This window comes from Mandrillus leucophaeus, unplaced genomic scaffold (genome assembly GCF_000951045.1).
Source record: "Mandrillus leucophaeus isolate KB7577 unplaced genomic scaffold, Mleu.le_1.0 Scaffold27, whole genome shotgun sequence".
In the NCBI taxonomy this organism is placed as follows: domain Eukaryota; kingdom Metazoa; phylum Chordata; class Mammalia; order Primates; family Cercopithecidae; genus Mandrillus; species Mandrillus leucophaeus.
In genome coordinates this window covers 5137696-5158301 of record NW_012102809.1, presented here as the reverse complement: position 1 = coordinate 5158301, position 20606 = coordinate 5137696, and the positions used below count along the sequence as shown (strand labels likewise).

Here is a 20606-nt window from a genome sequence, read left to right as displayed (position 1 = left end):
ATTTTTAGTAGAGACGGGGTTTCACCGTGTTAGCCAGGATGGTCTCAATCTCCTGACCTCGTGATCCGCCCGTCTCCGCCTCCCAAAGTGCTGGGATTACAGGCTCGAGCCACCACGCCCGGCCTATTGATGTGTGTTCTAAAACTAAAATTAATCTAGTGGAGGGTAAGATTATAGATTAGAACGAAGAGTTAATCAGTGAATTTCCTTATTGTGTCTTCAAGAAAGATAGATACAAACTAATATACATACTCCATTTTTGGTACACTGAAAAGAATTAAAAATTCTAGATACACATAAAATAGGAGAAAGAATACATTCAAAAGGTAAAGAATGCCAATGTCCTTGTCACATTCCAGGAGAAATTATTGAATAATTTATTCAAAAGAACAGATAAGCAGAATTCAAAGAAACTAATGGCAACCACAAGGTCAGACACAGAACCTGCAGAGTTCAACACAGCAAAGTAATAGCAAATCCATGCAGAAAAATCTCTCATACGAACCAGGTACTAAAAATAATACTAATAGCCAAGGAGAAACAGCAAACACGAAGAATTCCAACCATTATAGTAATAACAAAATTAAACACATTAAACTGATAAAAGATACCACATTGAAGGGTTAAAATCCAGTTATATGGTGCTTTCAAGACAGAGTTCTAAACAAAACCAAACTTTTTTAAATAAAAAGGGAAGGAAAAAGATTCGACTAGTAAATACTATCCAAAATTAGTTATTACAGCAACATAAACAAATTTTAAGGGAAAAATTCATTAAGTGATGAGCACTACACCTTAATACAATAAATGATCATGAATTTGTATATATCTAAAGCCTAGGCTCAAAATATACAAAATATTTATTGACAAACCTATAATCTTAGGAAACCAACTCATCTGTGCCAGTTAATTAAAAGATCGGGCCAGAAAAAAATGAAGGGTATAGTAAATACTTGATAAAAATACATTTGATATATATGTGTATATATATATGAACCCTCAACAAATATTTAAATCTAATCCCAATAGAAAATCTTTTACAAAATCACAAGAAAAAAACTTTTCACTTTAGAAATGTAAATGTTCTCAAATCAAACAAAAATCATTTTTCGGTTTTCATTTTTTATACTTTTTGGCCTTTTAGACCTATGAATAAATATCCTAGTCAAAAAATAAGTAGGCCAGGCACAGTGGCTCATGCCTGTAATCCCAGCACTTTGCAGGGCCGAGGCAGGTGGATCACATGAGGTCAGGAGTTCCAGACAAGCCTGGCCAACATGGTGAAACCCTGTCTCTACTAAAAATACAAAAATTAGCCAGGCGTGGTGGTGCTTGCCTGTAGTCCCAGTTACTTGGGAAGCTGAGGCAGGAGAATCACTTGAACCTGGAAGGCAGAGGTTGCAGTGAGCTGAGATCATGCCACTGAACTGCACTCCAACCTGGGCAACAGAGCAAGGCTCCATTTCAAAAAAAAAAAAAAAGTGAATGTATTTTAAATAAATTTCAGAAACAAACAAAATCTAAAAGTGAAAAAAATGAAATTAAGCTTACAAGATGCAGCAAAAGCTACCTTTAGAGGATAACGTTCATTGAAGAACAATACAAGCTAAATGTTCAATTCAATGAGCTAGAAAAAGAACCAAATAACCTAAAGGCAGAAGGAAATAAAGAACCAGAAATAATGAAAGACAAGGATGCGACAGAAAGAACCAAGACAAAAACTCATTCTTAAAAAAAAAATCAAAGAAAAGAAATACTTCCAAGAGAAAAGGTACAAAAAAAATGAGGCAATCTGAATCATAGATCCAGCAGAGACGTTTAAGTATCCTAAGAATCTTCTAATACAAAAGATATTGAGCCATAATTGATTCAAGAAATAGTACTCATAAATCAGTAAGATCAAACTCTCGATGGATAAACAAATAGTTCACCTTCCATCCAAAAAGGCAGGAGAGGCTGAGATGATTTTTTAGGCGAGTAAAACGCAAACCGGAAAAAAAACAAAATATCCAAAAATTCTAAAAACTGAGAATAGAAAAAAATATTAAGTTGTGTCTTTCTCTTTCATGTGACTAATTATAACAATGATTAGAAAAAAAACTATAGCAATATACACAAAATGACACATGTGACTAAGCAGGGTCACATTTATCCCAGAAATGTAAGGATGGCTCAACATCAGAAAATAAAAATAAGGGTAAAACAACAATCTGCCATAAATGCAGAAACATATTCAATGATCATGATTTAAAACTCTTCACAAGCTAGCAATAAAACTTTAACAAAAAAAAAAAAAATTTTTTTAAAGCATCTAACAAATATTCACAGCTTTTATTTAGCAATAAAATTTTACAGATCCACTCTTTTGGAATCAGAAATAAAACAAAAATGCTTGTTGTTACAACTTACATTCAACACTGTACTTGATGGTCCCAGCCAATTCAGTAAAATAAATAACAGGTACTGTAGGAGTTTGAAAAGAAAAAATATGTAACTATTCCTATTTGCACAAGATACAATTGTCTACATATAAATCTAAAAGAAACTACAGTTTTGCAAATACCAAGACAGTTTAACAAGTCTGCTAGATATAAGATCAGATATACATAAACAGCCTTTCTACGTACTGGCATTAACCAATTGCTTTTCCATTAACGAGAACAACAACGACGACGACAACAAAAACCTCTAGTTTCTAGGAATAAATCAAGAAACGTTGTGCAAAACTTTCAAAAAGTTCCTAACAAAACATTCCTGAGAGAGAGGGGATACGAGTACGGGACATGCACCCCATGCTCTTCGATGCAATCCCTTCTGGCCATCTCAGGAAATGGTTCCAGCCCCTGTCCCTGCACTCTCTCTCTCTCCTGGCCCTCCCCCTCCCGAGCTCTTTCCCATCACACAACTACCATCACTCCTCTGTCTTTAAGCAAACAAACCCGGGAGCCTGCCCAGCACTCCCAGTTCTCTTTCCATGAAACCCTTCCCAGGAGTCGCCCATAATCACCACCTCCAAATCCTCTCTTCCCATTCTCTCATGAGCCCATGCCAGACTCCAGTCTCCATACTCCACCAAAAGAGCTGCTGCCAAGTGGCCTCCACGCTGCCAAATCTAACAGCCAATTCTCAGTCCTCAGTAGCACCAAACACGGTGGGGCTCATTCTGTCCTTGAGGTTTCCTTCCAGCGCACCACTATCTCTTGGTTCTCCTCCTCCTCTGGCCACATCTCTTCTCAGTCTCCTTTACTGTGTCTCTATCTCCCCCCAAGCTCTATGTGATGACGGCTACAGAGCCCCCAGGATTCAGACTTCACGTCTCTTCTCTACTTATGCTTACCTCCTGGATGATTAAATGCACTCATGGCTCTAAGAACCAAGGATATTACATGGATAACTCCTAAAATCCTCTCCTGCCCTAAACTGTAATCCTGTGTAGTTCACAGCTGCCCAGAACCTCCCGCTGGATGTCTAAAAGGAATCTCAAACTTGACACATCTAAAATCCAACTCCTAAATACCCACCCCCACCAGCCCTGCCTGGCAATAAAGTCAAAGCTGCGCCCTACACATTGACCCCCATCTCAATAAATGGCAAGCCCATTCTAGTTACTCAACCCTAAACACTCCAGGTCCCTACCATTCCTTCTGATTCCCTGACATACAATATTCAATCCATGCGTAAATCCTGCTCAGCAATACCTTCAAAATATCCCCGAAATGCAATCAACTCCTCACCACCTCCCAATGCCACCACCTGCATTTTAAACCACCACCCTCTTTTGCCTGGATTATTCTGCCAGCCTCCTAGTTGGTCTACTGGTTTCCTTTTTAGTCTCCCTCCAATTGCCCGGATAGCATCTGGCATAAACTTTAAAATAATTTAATGTTATTACATCATTCCTTCATGGCTTCCCATCTTACTACAAATAAAATTCAAAGTACTTCTTAGCACATCTATGAAGTCCTACAAGTACCCCCAACCTCATCCACCGTTCTCTCCCTTGGTTTCCAGAGACATTGGCCTCCTGTCGGCCTCACTCCAACCCTAGTCCCAAATGTCACCCTATCAATGAAGCTCTCTCTGATTGCTTCACCTAAAAATAACACCACCCCCACCAGCCACTAGCACTCCGATTCTCACTAGACTGTTGCCACCACTAGAATAAAAGCGACTTGAAGGTGGGCGGGCAGTGGCTTGAGGGGTCATGCCCGCTGCTATATGTCCAGTGCCACAGATTACTCCATGAATGTGATGCAGTACCAACCCCAGTCCAACAGGGTTTCTCACGTAATCAACATGATGATTCCAGGGTGTAGATGGAAGAGCACACCACCAAGAGGAGAGAAATTTGGCAGAAAAGAAGAACACAATGAAGATATTTGGAAGGATGAGTTTCCAAGACTTACGTAAAGCCATGCTAATCAAGCCAGCGTGGTACGATTCAGGAAAGACATATACCAATTCAACGGAAGAAACTGCCCCACGCATGGATGGAAACATCTATGACAGAGGTAGCAAATAACGGGGAGAGATGACTTAATAAACAGTGACTATGGATTATCCACGTTTCAAAAATAAGTTGGACCCTAAGCTCAGGCTACACACTAAAAACAAACTATAGGTAGGTGAAAGTTCATACTGTAGAAAGCAAAATATTTAGATGAAAACACAGCAGACAATGATCTTGGGGTAGGAAGGATTTCTTAAAAAACGAAATGAGAGAAGCCAGGCGCGGTGGCTGTAATCCCAGCACTTTGGGAGGCCAAGGCGGGTAGATCACTTGAAGACAGGAGTTCAAGACCAGCCTGGCCAACACGGTGAAACCCTGTCTCTACTAAAAATACAAAAATTAGTCGGGCGTGGTAGCATGTGCCTGTAGTCCCAGCTACTTTACTCGGGAAGCTGAGTCAGGAGAATTGCTTGAACAGGGAGGTGAAGGTTACAGTGAGCCAAGATCGCGCCACTGCACTCCAGCCTGGGCAAGAGAGAGACTCCGTCTCAAAAAAAAAAAAACACACACACACACACACAAATTGAAAGAAAAATTTGACTACATTAAAATGCCAGATTTCATTTGGCAAGTGAAATATAACTATATTATTGATTTTAAAAGTTTTAAAAGGACAAAGCCATATATCAGAAGATATTTCCAATATATATAGTAGCGAAGATTAGAATCTATTACATACCAAGATCTCCAACAAATCAACAAGGAAAAGGCAAAATAAAAGTGATCCAATGATGTACAATGTTTTCATATAAAATTCTACAATTCCTGGCCAGGTGCGGTGGCTCATGCCTGTAATCCCAGCACTTTGGGAGGCCGAGGCGGGCAGATCACAAGGTCAGGAGATTGACACCTTCCTGGTTAACACGGTGAAACCCCATCTCTACTAAAAATACAAAAAATTAGCCGGGTGTGGGGACGGGCGCCTGTAGTCCCAGCTACTCCAGAGGCTGAGGCAGGAGAAAGGCATGAACCCGGGAGGCGGAGCTTGCAGTGAGCTGAGATCGCGCCACTGCACTCCAGCCTGGGTGACAGAGAGAGACTCCACCTCAAAAAAAAAAAGAAAAAAAATTTATACAGTTCCTTCCTATTACCTTGTATTTGTCTTCTGCTAAATATCATGTATATCCTTCTATGTTTATGAAATAACTGTTACCTGTATGCATCCACTCTTCTATCTATATTTATGCAGAGCTTTCTAGAATGATGGTCTTCTGTGGTTCGTAGCTGTTAGACCATGGATGCAGGGGATGGGATTTTTTTTTCTTTCTTTCTTTGACGTTTCTTTGCTCAGTAAACACGCACAGGGCCCTGACATTATGTATATCCCACACTAAAGTAATGAGACCACGTAAATGCTAGAAATTCAGAGAGCCTGCCTGCCAAGTGGATGTCAGCTAGGTCAAGCCAAGATGTCAGAGGCCAAACTCTCAGTTCAAAGCAGCTGTTGACAACAGAATATCCTCAGAACTTTCTTCTCTTTTAGGACTGCCCTCTGACACAGTGTTTTGAATATGCTCTATGGTGCCAAATCTTCACGCCCTAATTGAGAAACAGATTTTGACGTGAACTAAAGTATTTCCATACTAGACGTCTAGAGAGCGAGGTTGCTGACATATTGTAAATCAAAAGTGATTTCTCACACACAAAATGAAAGGTCTTCGTTAAAAAAATTCATCACTGGGGCCCCGCCTTGTTCCCTCCACCTCACTGATTCTCAAACGTCCTGATTTCCGCGTCTCTCTGAGCCTATGGAATCGGTTATACGATGAACAGCGCTATTGATGACAAAGATCACATGATGCTTTCTCGATTCTTAGGAATGTTAATGCTGGCCACGGTATATGAGTCTTCACGTTGGTTTTGGAAAGCTTCCTCCCTTAATGTATTCTCCAAAGACCTTACGCTTTGTTCTGTTTCTCTAAGAAACACTAATAACAGATGTTAAATCATCACTTTGTACCCATCTTTGGGGACTAAATACTCAAATTCTCTTCCAAAGTGAGCACTTGCTGATGTGTGTTGGACCAAATTTTCAGTTAGCCTACTTGGACAAATCCAATCTCTGATATTTTCTGTTTTTATCAGTGTTTTGTGCTTCATTACAGACATGTGCTTAACTTGAAATCGTTAATGACAGTCAAAAATTGCTATCCATGATGATGCATTAAATCCATTCTTCCTGCAAATTTGCTTAACCTCGTACAAAGCTTATTAATTTTCTATCCTATCATTAGTCACTCATTTTTGGGTTCATACAAAAGATTTCCAAGGTGCTGTACACAGGAAACCTACTGGCTGCCTTTGAAATTACAGGTAATTAGCTGAGCCTTCCTATTCTACTTCTATAAGCTACATTAGAAAATGTCATTGCTTTAGTCACGCCTGCTCTATGTTCTGCTTAATGATCCCATGTATGATGACCAGGGCAAAAGGCAGATGAGGAACTCAAATGTCCGCCTACATTCCAAAAGAGCTTCAGAAATTATCCTAACTCAAGTCCTCATACCAAGAAAAACGAGGATTTTGCTGTTGTTGTTGTTGTTAAGGTCATTAGTATGTGTCTTGGAGAAAAATAACATCTAACGCTCTCAAGTAAACCCAAAACCATAGCAGTAACACCTCCTGAACTCTGACAAGCTTTTCTACAGCACGCAAAAGGTCACTTACACATCATATTAAGTCCCACTGTTAACTGCTCACTAAAAGTTTGTTAAGTAAAAAGCTGTCTTCATATTTAAAAGGTTTCACTAGTATTATATTATTTATAAACTCAAGGCTTTCAAATACCACCACCCTTAACAAACACAGGATGCTTACTGAAAGAGTAAATAGCTTCTTGCTAATACAGCATATACCCAAAAGAGGTAACTGAGGAGAACAGCAAATCCTCGTATATGCTTGTTGCTTCTTCTTATCATTATCAACATCCACACACCACCAGTCTAGCAAAACCCTGACGGGATGATGTCCTCGATGATGTACGGCAGGAGAGAAAACCCATTCTCCAGCAAGGATGAACCACCCACGGGGAAGGGGAGCACACAGGCGTAAAGGGCAGTTTCCTGTCATCTGAAAGGCGATTTGTTTTAGAAAAACAGGAGGATTTTACTGTTCACCTCATGTCTTTCATTAAGAACAGGAAACTGCACTTCTCTGAATGGTTCAACTCCACATTACTCCATGGAGTGCTGAGGGGGCCCTACCCAGGGGCAGGTGAGAAGAGTAACACCCAGAGTAGGTGGGAAAGAGCCAGACAGGGCCAAAGACATGAGAGCGAGGGAAACGGAGCAAAGCGATTTGGAAAGAACGCTGAATCCAGAGTTCAGGTACTGATTCTACAACCATTTTTAGTGGCAAGTGCTTCTGATGACATGGCCCCTCAAAAGCTCACAGCTCCTCAATGACTGTACTGGGTAGTAGGCATTTAAGTCTGAATCACTGGAGTTCCTGCCCACTGGGATTGGGGTAGATGCCTAGGACAGGGAGGCTGCCAGGGCCAGGGAACTAGAAATAAAGCTGGTCCAGCAAGACAGATGTGGTGAGGAGGGCCCACTGTGCCCAGAGATGCCACTAGAAGACAGACATGCAACTGAAAACCAGGAGCAGTCGGGCACGGCATATCACATCTGTAATCTCAGCGCTTCAGGAGGCTGAAGAGCAGACTTCTTGAGCCCAGGAGTTTGAGACCAGCCTGGCCAACATGGCGAAACCCCATATCTACTAAAAACACAAAAATTAGCCAGGCATGGTGGCGCACACCCATGGTCCCAGGTACTCAGGAGGCTGAAGTGGGCAGATCACCTGAGACCAGGAGACGGAGGCTGCAGTGAGTGGAGATCATGATCCTGCACTCCAGCCTGGGCAACAGAGCAAGACCCTGTCTCAAAAACAAACAAAAAACACGAAAACCAGGAACTTCTGCATGTAGCAGTATGGCTCGGCTATCCCTGGCACACAATGTAAAGCCAGGAGGAGCAGCACCTGGCCCACCATATAGCTACAAGACAGGGAGGGCTCTAACTCACATAGCTTCACCTTGAGGGACAGGGCCAAAGGAGGCTGGTCCACCTGGCACAATGGAGGAAGAGCAACATCCTTCATCCCAGGACAGCAGAGCAAAGCCAGCGGGTGTCCCAACAGGTGGGGTGGGAAGGGGGCTGGCTGTTTCACAGGCAGACCACAAATTCCAGAGAAACACGGGTCACTCTAGATACGAATTCCCCACTTCTGCTGCTGAATGGTGGTGGGGAAGCACAGAAAGGATGGGAATTTCCATCCTACTTACAGTTCCCATCCCAGTGACCCAGGAGAGTGAGGGTTCAGGAATATGGTGGGGGAAGGGTGGTGTTACAATATTTTGGGAGTTCCTGACCCACCTTCAGGACCTAGGGCACACTGACTTCCTTATTTGCCCCAAGGGTTCCTTTTCAAACTCTAAGGGAAGCACTTTTCTTCAGAGAGAGACCTGCTCCACTACTGAAAAGCCCTTTTTCTTTTTTTGACAGAGTGTCTCTCTGTCACCGAGGCTGGAGTGCAGTGAGGCGATCTCAGCACACTGCTAACTCCGCCTCCCAGGTTCAAGCGATGCTCCTGCCTCAGCCTCCCGAGTAGTTGCGACTACAGGCACTACCACGCTTGGTTAACTTTTTGTTATTTTTAGTAGAAAGGGGATTTTACCATGTTGGCCAGGCTGGTCTTGAACTCCTGGCCTCAACTGATCCTCCTGCCTTGGCCTCCCACAGTTCTAGGATTACAGGCGTCAGCCACTACACCCAGCCTGAAAGACTTCTTCAACAGTTCGCCAAACCCCAAGTCATGTCCCTTGCCCACTACAGAGCTGAGCCACTGGAGACCCAAACGAAGGACCCTGAGCTTTCCTTTCAGTGGAATGATGACTATAAGACTCGAATTTCGGCCAGGCGCGGTGGCTCAGGGTGGTAATCCCAGCACTTTGTGAGGCCAAGGTGGGCAGATCAGTTGAGGTCAGGAGTTCGAGACCAGCCCCCTGGCCAACATGGTGAAACCCCATCTCCACTAAAAATACAAAAATTAGCCAGGCGTGGTGGCGCACGCCTGTAGTCCCAGCTACTCAGGAGGCTGAGGCAGGAGAATTACTTGAACCGGGAGGCAGAGGTTGCAGTGAGCTGAGATCACGACATTGCACTCCAGCCTGGGCGACAGAGTGAGACTCTGTCTCAAAACAAAAAAACAAAAAAAAAGACTTGAATTTCAGAGCAGCCTGTCCCCAGCCCCACCTTCATGTCTTTGGTCTCTCCCAGCTACCTTTCTGTCAAAGGTGAGGGGGCACTGTTGCCATGAAGCTGCCCAGCTCAGGACCACGATTTCTTTTCTGTTGACTTTCATCAGGTTCCCGGGCAAGCTGAATGTGTCTGGTCTCAGCACTGAACTTCTTCTGCCAAGGCAGACGCATGCGCTTCCACAGGACCTCATTTCCAGGATCTTTTCAACATCCTCTCTACAGTCACTGCAGCCTCTTCATTTTTAAGCAGCCCCAATCTAGAGCTACTTAGGAAGGACTGAGGAGTGCACATTTAGATACGTATCTAGCAACTGAATCAAGACTTTTTCAAAAAGCTCATTTATGAGCAAAAACCAGTGGTGCTGCAGAACGGCGTGCCAAATGATTCCGGGGGAACTTTTCCTCATCTTGGCGCACTCTGAAGAAAGGGCACAACAAATCAGTCTAGCGAGCACCTCCCCTCAAACACACACCTACTTCTTTGCATCCCTAAAGGTGCTAATAAAATAATCACTCTCCTCTGGTTTTAAGTCCCAAAGCTCATCTGCATATGAAAGAGAAGTTAGAGGACTAAGAACCCCAGAAGCTTGTCCTGCTGGGAGAGTTGGCTACACCCTAGCTCACAGGCCTGAGGTGTAAGACGGTTGAAAACTTCCCTCTGGACCGTGCAGACGAAAAGTCAGGTAACACAAACACAAGTGGGCAGCCATTCTTCTGCTTCCAAGGCCAGAGCTCTGCAGAGCCACAGCAAGTGCAGAAGCCAGGGTCAAGAATCAGGACAGGAGCAACGAAGCCTCAACTCGAGGGACCTGGCAGATGGCTGAAAATCAGGTTAGAGGGACACAGCTGGACATGCAGGCAATAAAACTCAGGAAAGGGGGAGGAGAAAAAGGGTGGAAACTCCCTGGAAGACACGGAGTTTTCCAAGGGTACTCTGGTCTAGCCCACGGACAGGGAGCAGTTACGAAGCAGATTGCTCCTCATTCCAACAGGGACCCTACAAATGCTCCCACAGCCAGCTCAAGGCAACAGCACCATCACTTTTTTTAAAATACAGAGAATAAACAGGGAGACTCGAGACAAAAACTACGAGTACACCTGCCCTTGAATCCCTAGCAATAAGACCACTGCAGCCAGAAAACCAGTAGTTTTTAACCTTTATTGGTGGAAAACAACTAGTAAAACAAGCTTTTTAAATCTTTTTTGAACTACTTAATTCAAATCTTATTTACATTTCACCAAATCAGCTAATGCCTCCTTCACCCAGCATCACTATGGAAGATAGCACAGTCCGTCTCTGCTTCTGGAGCCGGAGGACACACACACAGCAAGAGACCAAGGGCACACAAGGCCACTGATCCACAGCTCAGCTTCCTGAAACATCATCCTGAATCAAGGATCCATGGACAAGAGTTCCTTGGTAAATATGTTTAAAATATTTCATATTGAATCCCAAAAATGGTATGGACTACATGGTTAACATCACAAAACAAGTAAGGTAACTTGAGATTTCAAACAACAGGTCAGGCTTGCAAAAGCCATTTCTTCCCCATTCCCAACTCCATCTCCTTAGGAGGATACCTGCTGACTCCTCTGCTGTTAGGAGGACTTGGGTGGAAACGACCCTAAAATTTGCATTTAAGTTTACCATAAAAGTAGACTTCCTTTTTTTCACTTACACTTACACAGCAACACTTTTTAAAAACCCTTCTTGAGGGAGGCTGAGGCAGGCAGATCACAAGGTCAGGAGATCAAGACCATCCTGGCTAACACGGTGAAACCTTGTCTCTACTAAAAAAAAAATACAAAAACTTAGCTGGGCATGGTTGCAGGCACCTGTAGTCCCAGCTACTCGGCAGGCTGAGGCAGGAGAATGGCATGAACCTGGGAGGCGGAGCTTGCAGTGAGCGTAGATCGTGCCACTGCACTCCAGCCTGGGCAACAGAGCAAGACTCCGTCTCAAAAAGAAAAAAAAAACCCTTCTTGATAGCTCTTCGTGACATACACTTTTTCTTTCATAAGCGTGCCCTTCACTTGCTCTAAGAGGTGCAGGACTGGCCCCACAGAGACTGTTACCCCAAGACTTGGAGTGTCATCACCAGCTACCCTCTTCAGCGAACTTCATGAGCAAACTTATTAACATCAACTCACCGGCCTCTGGCAGAGCCTTTTCCTTTACCAAATAACCTGTTTCTAACATGCTAAAGACGCCAGTTAAGTCTGAGTACATCATGCCTAAAGCAAATGTCAACAGTCTCCAAGAGAGACCCAGAGCTGTCGTCCAGTGTGCACGGGGTGGTGGATCTTTTTGCAAACGAAGATGACTGTGTTTGTCCTGGTTCTCAGATACGTTAAAGAGCTGGGATGTCCACATTAGTTACATGCTATTAATAAAACAAGAGAAGCTTCTGTGTGCGACTATGTGACGCCCCGAATTCCTCAACAGTAAACTACTAATGAAAAATGGGTACAGATGAAAAATGGATACATTTTAACCAAAGAACATTCATGATGTGCAGTCAACATTGTTGGGTTTTATCAACGAACACTAGGAAACTACCAACATAGAAAACGTCACATAGCAGAGGGCCTAATACAAATGAGACAAAAGGTAAATAAAACAAAAGACATTCTCGAAATATTTCGAAGCTGACTTCTCCACAAAAAAGAAAGTATACTATACAGTCACACGTTGCTTAACTACGGTGATATGTTCTGAGAAATGCGTTGTTAGGCAATTTCACTGTTGTGCGAACCTCACCGAGTGAACTTACACAAACCTCAATGTTGTAGCCTACTACATACCTAGGCTGTATGGTAGAGCCTATTGCTCCCAGGTTACAAATCTGTACAGATGTTACTGCACTGAATACTGCAGGCAATGGTAACACAACAGTAAGGACTTGTGTATTAGTCCATTCTCACACTGTTAATAAAGACAAAACCAAGACCGGGTAACTTATAAAGGAAATAAGTTTAATTAACTCAGTTCCACATGGCTTTGGGGGGTGGCTCACAATCATGGAGACAGGTGAATGAGGAGCAAGGTCACATCTTACATGGTGGCAGGCAAGAGAGTTTGTGCAGGGGAACTTCTCTTTATCAAACCATGAGATCTCATGAGACTTACTATCAGGAGAACAGCACGGGAAAGACCCACTCCATGATTCAGCTACCTCCCACAGGGTCCCTCCCATGATACGTGGGAATTATGGGAGCTACAGTTCAAAATGAGATTTGAGGACACAGCCAAACATTATCAACTTGTATATCTAAACATAGAAAAGGTACAGTGAAAATGTGGTATTATAATCTTATGGGACCACCATTGTAAGACCAAAGTATCATTATGTGGTACAAGATTATATATCAAGGCAGACAGAACAAAGATGTTGAACATTTTGCTTCAGAAGCAACTGTGTTATAACTATTATAATCCATTTCCATAAACAGTCGCCTTGAAATCTACTGTTTTGCATTTTCAGTATCATTAGGTAAATCTCAAGTGTTGGTTCAAACCCTCAATGCCTGCTCATGCCACAAGCTCCAAATCAAGCAGATTTCTTCAGATTCTGGCAATAAAAGCAAATATTACTCCAAAGGGCCCTCTCATTACAATTAACTAGATCTTTAATAAAATGTAACTCTCATTAAGAGTGATACTACATAGCACTTGTAGGAAACAAGCAAAACACTCCAACTGCCTCAGTAACTGCCCCCAACCCAAAATGATGACTAAATCATAAAAATGGAAAAACACTAAAGACTTAAAAAATGAATTGCAGATTAGGTAAAAACTCACCAGAATATTTCAAAGCAAAAAAACGTTAATTACTGAAAATTAAAACTCAATGGTTGAATAAAATGGCAGATTAAACACAGCTCATTAGTGAACTATAGTTTAGATCCAAGGAAATACCTAAAATGTAGCACATAAAAGAAAATAAAACACAAACAAGGAGATGGAAATGAAAGGGTAAAAGACAAGGAAGAGAGAATGAAATGATCCAATAGATGTCTACTTGGAATTTCAGACGAGTACAGAGAAGCAGTATTTGAAGACAAATTGGCTAAATTCATTTTCGAACTGATGAGGCACAAATTCAAAAAGCAGCACAACATATTCCCACCTAAAAAAAAAAAAATCACACAAAATACACTGTTGTATTAAACAAGAGGAAACCAAAGTCAAAGAGATGATCTCAAGAACAACCAGAGACAGAAGACAGATCTCCTAGAAAGTGTCTACACCTATGCTGACAACAGTCTCAACCAGGTGCAGAGGCTCTCCCCTGTAATCCAAGCGCTCTGGGAGGCTGAGGCAGGTGAATCACTTGATGTCAGGAGTTCGAGACCAGCCTGGCCAACATGGTGAAACCCCATCTCTACTAAAAACACAAAAATCAGCCAGGCATGGTGGTGCACGCCTATAATCCCAGCTACTTGAAAGGCTGAGGCAGGAGAATCACTTGAACCAGGGACGCAGAGGCTGCAGTAAGCCGAGATCATGCCACTGCACTCCAGTCTGGGCGACAACAGTGAAACGCCATCTCAAAAAAAAAAAAGTCTCAAGAATAGTGCAAAGGCAAGGCAGAAGACAATGGAGCACCATCTTCAGAATGAGAGGGAAGAAATGAACCAATTAACCAGTTTTATCTGAAATACTATTCTCTTTCAAAAATGATGGCAAAATAAAGACATGTCCAGATAATTGAAAAAAAAAAAAAAAAACCTAGAAACTTTTCCATCCATAGACCTTCACTAAAGAAATCTCTAAAGGATACACTTAAGAAAAAAAAGAAAATCCCAGAAGGAAGTTCTGAGATATAAAATGGATGATCTGATTGAAGAAACTGGTGAAGAAACAAAGTCATAGGTGAATCTAAAGAAAGGCTGTATAAAATAATAATATTCTATTTGATGAGGGTTTTTTCATGGGCAATAAGAAAGCAGTAGCATGTGAGTTCAGGAATGCACCAGGGTTCAAGGATTGTAAAATCTTCACATTGTCAGAAGTGCCATTAAATATTGACTATCTTTAGACTTCATGTATGCATAGTTGCAAAATTAGTCACTTAAAGACTAGACACAGTATACGACTTCTAAACCCAATCAGTGAGGTTTTAATATGGTTTTACTGCAGGTTGTGGCAGAGGACAGTTCGACAAAAATAATGTCAAGGTGGTCCATGGAGGGCAGCCACAGTTAAGTCTTAGTTCAAAGGTCTCAATGCTGTTTTTAATACTTGCTTTGGGTCCTATATCCATCTGAGAATCAGATGAAAGCTCTTGATTCTCTCCCCCCTGAAATATGCTCATATGTACTTGTACAAATTTTCATAAAATTCTAGTTGAGGTTATAACTGGATTTAAAGTCATATCTAGACTTGTAATAGGCCCTCCCCAGACTTCCTGGAGAACATGAACCCCAAAACCTTGCCCAGCTTAAAAGGCTGAAGAGAATTAAGTTTGTGTGGGAAACAGTGAAATTCTCCATTCTAGAGTTGAAACCATATAAGGAGATGAGGAACAAAATGTAAAAGGAACAGCAAGAGGCATGATGCTTAGGGGAGGAGGAACCTGGAGGTAAGCAAGGAGTCAGGAATGGAGACTCATTCCTGTAATTCACTCTTCCATTAAAGTAACTCAACAATTATGCAACGATTGCAATATTTTGAGCTGTGGAAAATAATGACCAGAAAATGAATCTGAGCTTTAAAGCACTTCCATTCTAGTGGACAAACACGCCAGGCAATCAAGACAGAAAACAGAAATTACAACACCTTTAGCTAACTACTTGATGTTTGTAATATTCCCTTCCTGGAATTACTCAGCTAACAACTAGCAGTGGGTCAAGGAGCCTGCAGAAAGCAACAGTATGGTCCACTTAGAGCTCCTCTTCTGCCAGGCAGATCCCCAATCCACCCCCACCCACCTCCACGCATAGCCTAAGGGTCTGAAACACAGAAGGGCGTATCCAGAGGCTCCTAAATTCACCGGCATTCCAAAAAGAAGCTTCTCGGAACATAAGATTCCGGTCTCCATCCAAACACTGAACATTACAATCTCGTGGTTTGGGTTCAAGAATCTGAATTGAAAAAAGACCCCAGGCTGGTCCTGTTCCACCTAGGAGTGCTCACAATATAAAGACTATCACTCCTTATTTACAAAAGAATTCGTTTCAGACCTGGCTTTGTGAATCACAGTTATCCAAAACTGTGAACCAGAACAATGCGAAGAAAGTGTTGCCTACATACCATGAAAATATTCTCCGTGGTTAAAATCATTACAGAGCACGAGGGAAAAGTCTATGATTCTTAGATATCACAGCAAGAATGAAAACACACTATTCTGGTACACAGGAATTGAAAGTAGCTCAAAGGAAGAGCACATGGGAGGTCTCCACACTGTTGCTGGGGCAAATGAATAAATAATATTCTCAGCAACTCACAGGAAAAAGAGCATTTAAGATAGGCTATTTATTTTCAAAACACACACGCACGTTTGACCTCACTGCCTCACTATCAACTCCGGAAGTCAAATGAACTCTTTTGCTTTCCTAATTTTGGTGATCCCAATCTTTTCAGACAGCGACACCACATACAACATATGCTGACTTAGCTTGGCCAACATCCATGAAAGGTGTCCTGGTCTCTGCGACTTCCATTTGAACTACAGATTGAAACTTTATTCATAACTGCTTTCGGTCAACATAAGTAAAAGCCTTGTGGTGCACAGGAGAGAGCAGGAATCTTATCCCAAAGTAGGAAGAAAGAGTCCAAGGACCTACCTTCCCCTGCAAATCCTGATCATCCCTTCAAACTAACCAACTTTAAAACAATTTTCTACACACCAGATACGAGTTCGTTCTTAAAAGCTTACTTCCATTTTTGAAAATGAAAATATAAATATTCTCTCAGAAGGTCAAGACTAATCATTGAGAACTTATTGAAATTTAAATTATTACAGGAGTTCTCAAGGGAATAATCCACATCTACTGAGGAAAAAATGAATTATTAAGACATACAAATAAAGAGAATGCTTATTCCATTTTACTACAGCACACGTTCCTTATTCGGTCCCACATGAACAAAGTCTTATGGTGGTTACCTGACTGCTAGATAAATTAAGGTCCTCTTGACCTCACAGCTTTCTCTGGTGATAAAATCAATGTATATAATATTTTCAAATCCTAAATCTTTAAGAAGGGAAAACAGGTTTGGTTTCATGGTTGGAGAGCTGGGTGCTTTTTTTCCTCTTTAAAAATGGAAAATGTTTTTTAGTATTGCTTTTACATACTAATGCCATTTAAGCCTCAATTATTTAGTTATCATCCTCCCTATTTTACTGATGAGAAAGTTTAGGATAGATAGTTAAGACAAGTACAAGACAAGTTACTTAACAAGCTTCTAAGAACAAGGGAAGGCCAGGTGCAGTGATTCATGCCTGTAATCCCAGCACTTTGGGAGGCCAAGGTGGGCAGATAACTTGAGGCCAGGAGTTTGAGACCAGCCTGGCCCACATAGTTAAACCTTGTCTCTACTAAAAATACAAAACATTAGCTGGGGAGCGGGGGAGGGTGCACGTCTGTAATCACAGCTACTCGGGAGGCTGAGGCATGAGAATAGCTTGAACCCGGGAGGCAAAGTTGTAGTGAGTGGATATCAAACCACTGCACATCAGCCTGGGAGATAGAGCAAGACTCTGTCTCCAGAAAAAAAGAAAGAAAGAAAGAAAGAGACAGAGGAAGGGAGGGAGGGAGGAAAGCAGGGAAGAATACCACCCAGATCTTCTAGCTCTAAGTCTAGAGCTGGGATGAAAGTTAGAAATACTGTCTAACGTCCACATATCCCCAACCCTTGAGTAAACGCAGGTTCCTAAACAGACTATGACAGTTGATCACCCACAGCAGCGTTTAACAAAAAACGTACAGGGCAAAGCCAGCCCACTGCCTATTTTTGTGGAACCTACAAGTTAGGAATCATTTTTACATTTTTAAGTGATTGGGGAAAAAAAACCAAATGTGTATTTCATGACACATAAAAATGATATAAAATATACTAAATGAATTTTACTATCCATAAGCAGTTTGAGACACCGCGCACATTCATACAGGAGTCTACGACTGCTTTTGCACTACATGAAGTGAGCTGAGTGGTTGCAACAAAGACCATAACATAACCCACAAGTCTAAAATATGTATCATCTGGCCCTTTACATTAGAAGAGTGATGTAAAGGATGTTTGTCTTTTTGTGAAAACTATGAAGTTCTAACCCATGCCGCATCAAAAATTTGTTTTTCTTCAATCTGAGCTGCTGGAAAAGTAGGGAGTAAATCTATTCTATCTTTCAACTAATAATAACTCTTCAAATTTTGCAAGACTCATGCTCTACCCATCTTTTCCAGGATCTGTTCCTTTATTTTTTGTCCACAAAGTCTAGTTTCAATACCCATTTAAACATTTACTAAAGACCTATTACTACATACCAGGTTCCATGCTAAGTATTGGAGACATTTCTTTTAGGCAAGAAAACCAAGGCTCAGCAGTTGGGTAACTCACCCAAGTTCCCAAAGTTACTGCAGACCTGCCCTCCTACCAGACCATGTGAGTTCAAAGAAGCAAGACCTCGCATTTCCTCCTGTCAATACATCCTTCTAGATTCGTGGAGCTTGAGGCCAAATATAAAACTTCTATTTCAGTTTAGGCAGAAATGGACAAAACAAGGCAACTAACATCCCTTGACTTGGCCACAAAAAGTATCTTAGTGTCTTTCCCAGCCTTCTCAGAAGATAGTGTTCATTTACAATTGCGTATCACTTCTGCCCTACAAATAATACCGCCTTTATGAAAACAATACAACTATACCTTTAGAAACAAAACCAGGTTTCAGGGAGGCATTTTAAGCCACTAACAATACAATCATCATCACTTACTGGGTGCTTGCCATGGGAATTTTAGGGTGGGCTTTACTTATGTTCTCATTTAAACTTCATAGCTCTGTAAGGGAAACACTGATCCCAATTTCACAGATGAGGAAACTGAGCTTTCAAGACTAATTTACCCAAGCTGACAGAGTTGGAAGTCACTAACTGGGTTGTCTGACTCCAAATCTAGGCTCTCAACTGCTATGCAAAACTTTCAATGTCAACTTTCAACGGTAACATAGTCACAGTGTTCAACGGTAACACAGTCACAGTGTTGCCTACAAGTAAAGGAAAAGTTATAAATTTTGCCTTGAGAGATACTGACCACTACATATTTACTACACATACTTAAATTTATCACCTGTACTATACTTCTATAATATCTTTTTCCAAAACTAAAATAAACCCCAGAATCAGAAGTTCAATTGTGCAGGTGTATCATTTCTTTGCAATATACTTACTTCCTCCCCAACAGACACTCCTTGAAAGCATGAACCATTCTTATACCTCAATATTTCCCTGTGAAACCTCCATATGGCAAGCATTCAATAAACGTTAAATGAACACAAACTTAGTACAAAATGTTACTCATTAATGACTTCTGTTAAGAATAAAAACCTGAATATACAGAATAAGCACAGAAGGAACTAACCTTAGTTCATAATGTCCTGGTGTGAAATGTGCTGTCTTCAGAATCATTCTTATACACATAGGATACAACTTACGTATAAGGTACTACTCTCATCCACTGATGGAACTGATTATGTAATTATACTCATAAAAGCAAATGCCAAGCGTGAACGCTCATGACTAAACAACCAAAGAATGATCTAATGTAGAAACTAAAATCCCCCATACCCTCATGCTATGTACTTCCCCCCTCTACAGACTTCACCTGGAAGACCTCAACCTCAAACATCCCAGCCTCTATTTCTGTGTCTTCCAGACAGACACCACTTTCCTTCCTAGAAGGAAAGCTCCTTGAGAACAGGGAGATTTTTCTTCTTTTACATCCTCAAATGACCTCAAACAGTATCCTGAATACAGTGGGGCACAGCTAATGTGTAAAATGGCTGAAAAGAATGGAACATTTCCAGTACCAGCTAAGGTATACTGACCACATACAATGTAAGGAGAAGCAACAACCTTACCCTTAATTCTACAGAAGGCAGCTTCCTCCTGAGAACTTTTGCAAACACCTGCTCTCAAAAAGCACCAAAAAAGTTGCCAGAAGACTAATATCGCAGACAACAAAGCTCTACTCTATGCCAACAGCAATAATACGCCCATAAGAGAAGACAACCGAAAGGATCCCTGGGGCCACAGGGCTCTACCTGTTATAGATGTTTCCTTTAGTCCCTCAACACCCGGGTCCCTAAACGCATCATAAAGGTGACTCTAGAGAGTCCTCCCAAGTTTTAAGTCTCTCAGGAACTTATTTATAAATACATGTGAAACCAGACAATCATTTACCCAGAAGAACAGAAAGCCTTCCAAACTTCTGTACTCCCAGGAAGTCTACTTTGAAATACGTCAAAAGAAGTTACATGGAGACATACAAAACATGTCTTAACGATCCAAATTGGTAACTCTCAAACTGGAAGCTGGTTTAAATCCATCGACCATAACTTACAGTTCTGGCTATGCCCTTCTCATTTGCAACGCTGCGGCGCAAATGAATGACGGTGTATCAGCGTTAAATTTAAATTTCCTGGCTCTGGCCACAACGCTAACCTAATTAAAGCATGTGGTCAACGTTTAGCATTTTCGGTGCGAGATTTTGCATCGCTTTGGCAAACAGCAAAGTCGAAAGCGTTTGCACTGGTCTTCTCCCCGCCACCCCCCGACCGGGGGCAAAACCCTCTCGCAAATGCTTTATTAAATGGTCAAGAACCCCCCCCACCCCACCCC

The 20606-nt window shown here is 41.8% G+C and overlaps 1 protein-coding gene across 1 annotated transcript in view; it reads right to left on the bottom strand.

The window, feature by feature from the left end:
* The window catches only part of CDYL (chromodomain protein, Y-like), a 239527-nt gene that overhangs the window by 156234 nt on the left and 62687 nt on the right, over positions 1 to 20606 (bottom strand). The window contains exon 3 of the mRNA XM_011984585.1: positions 9370 to 9382. Coding sequence (XP_011839975.1) covers positions 9370 to 9382 — 13 coding nt within the window. The remainder of the gene's footprint in view (positions 1 to 9369; positions 9383 to 20606) is intronic.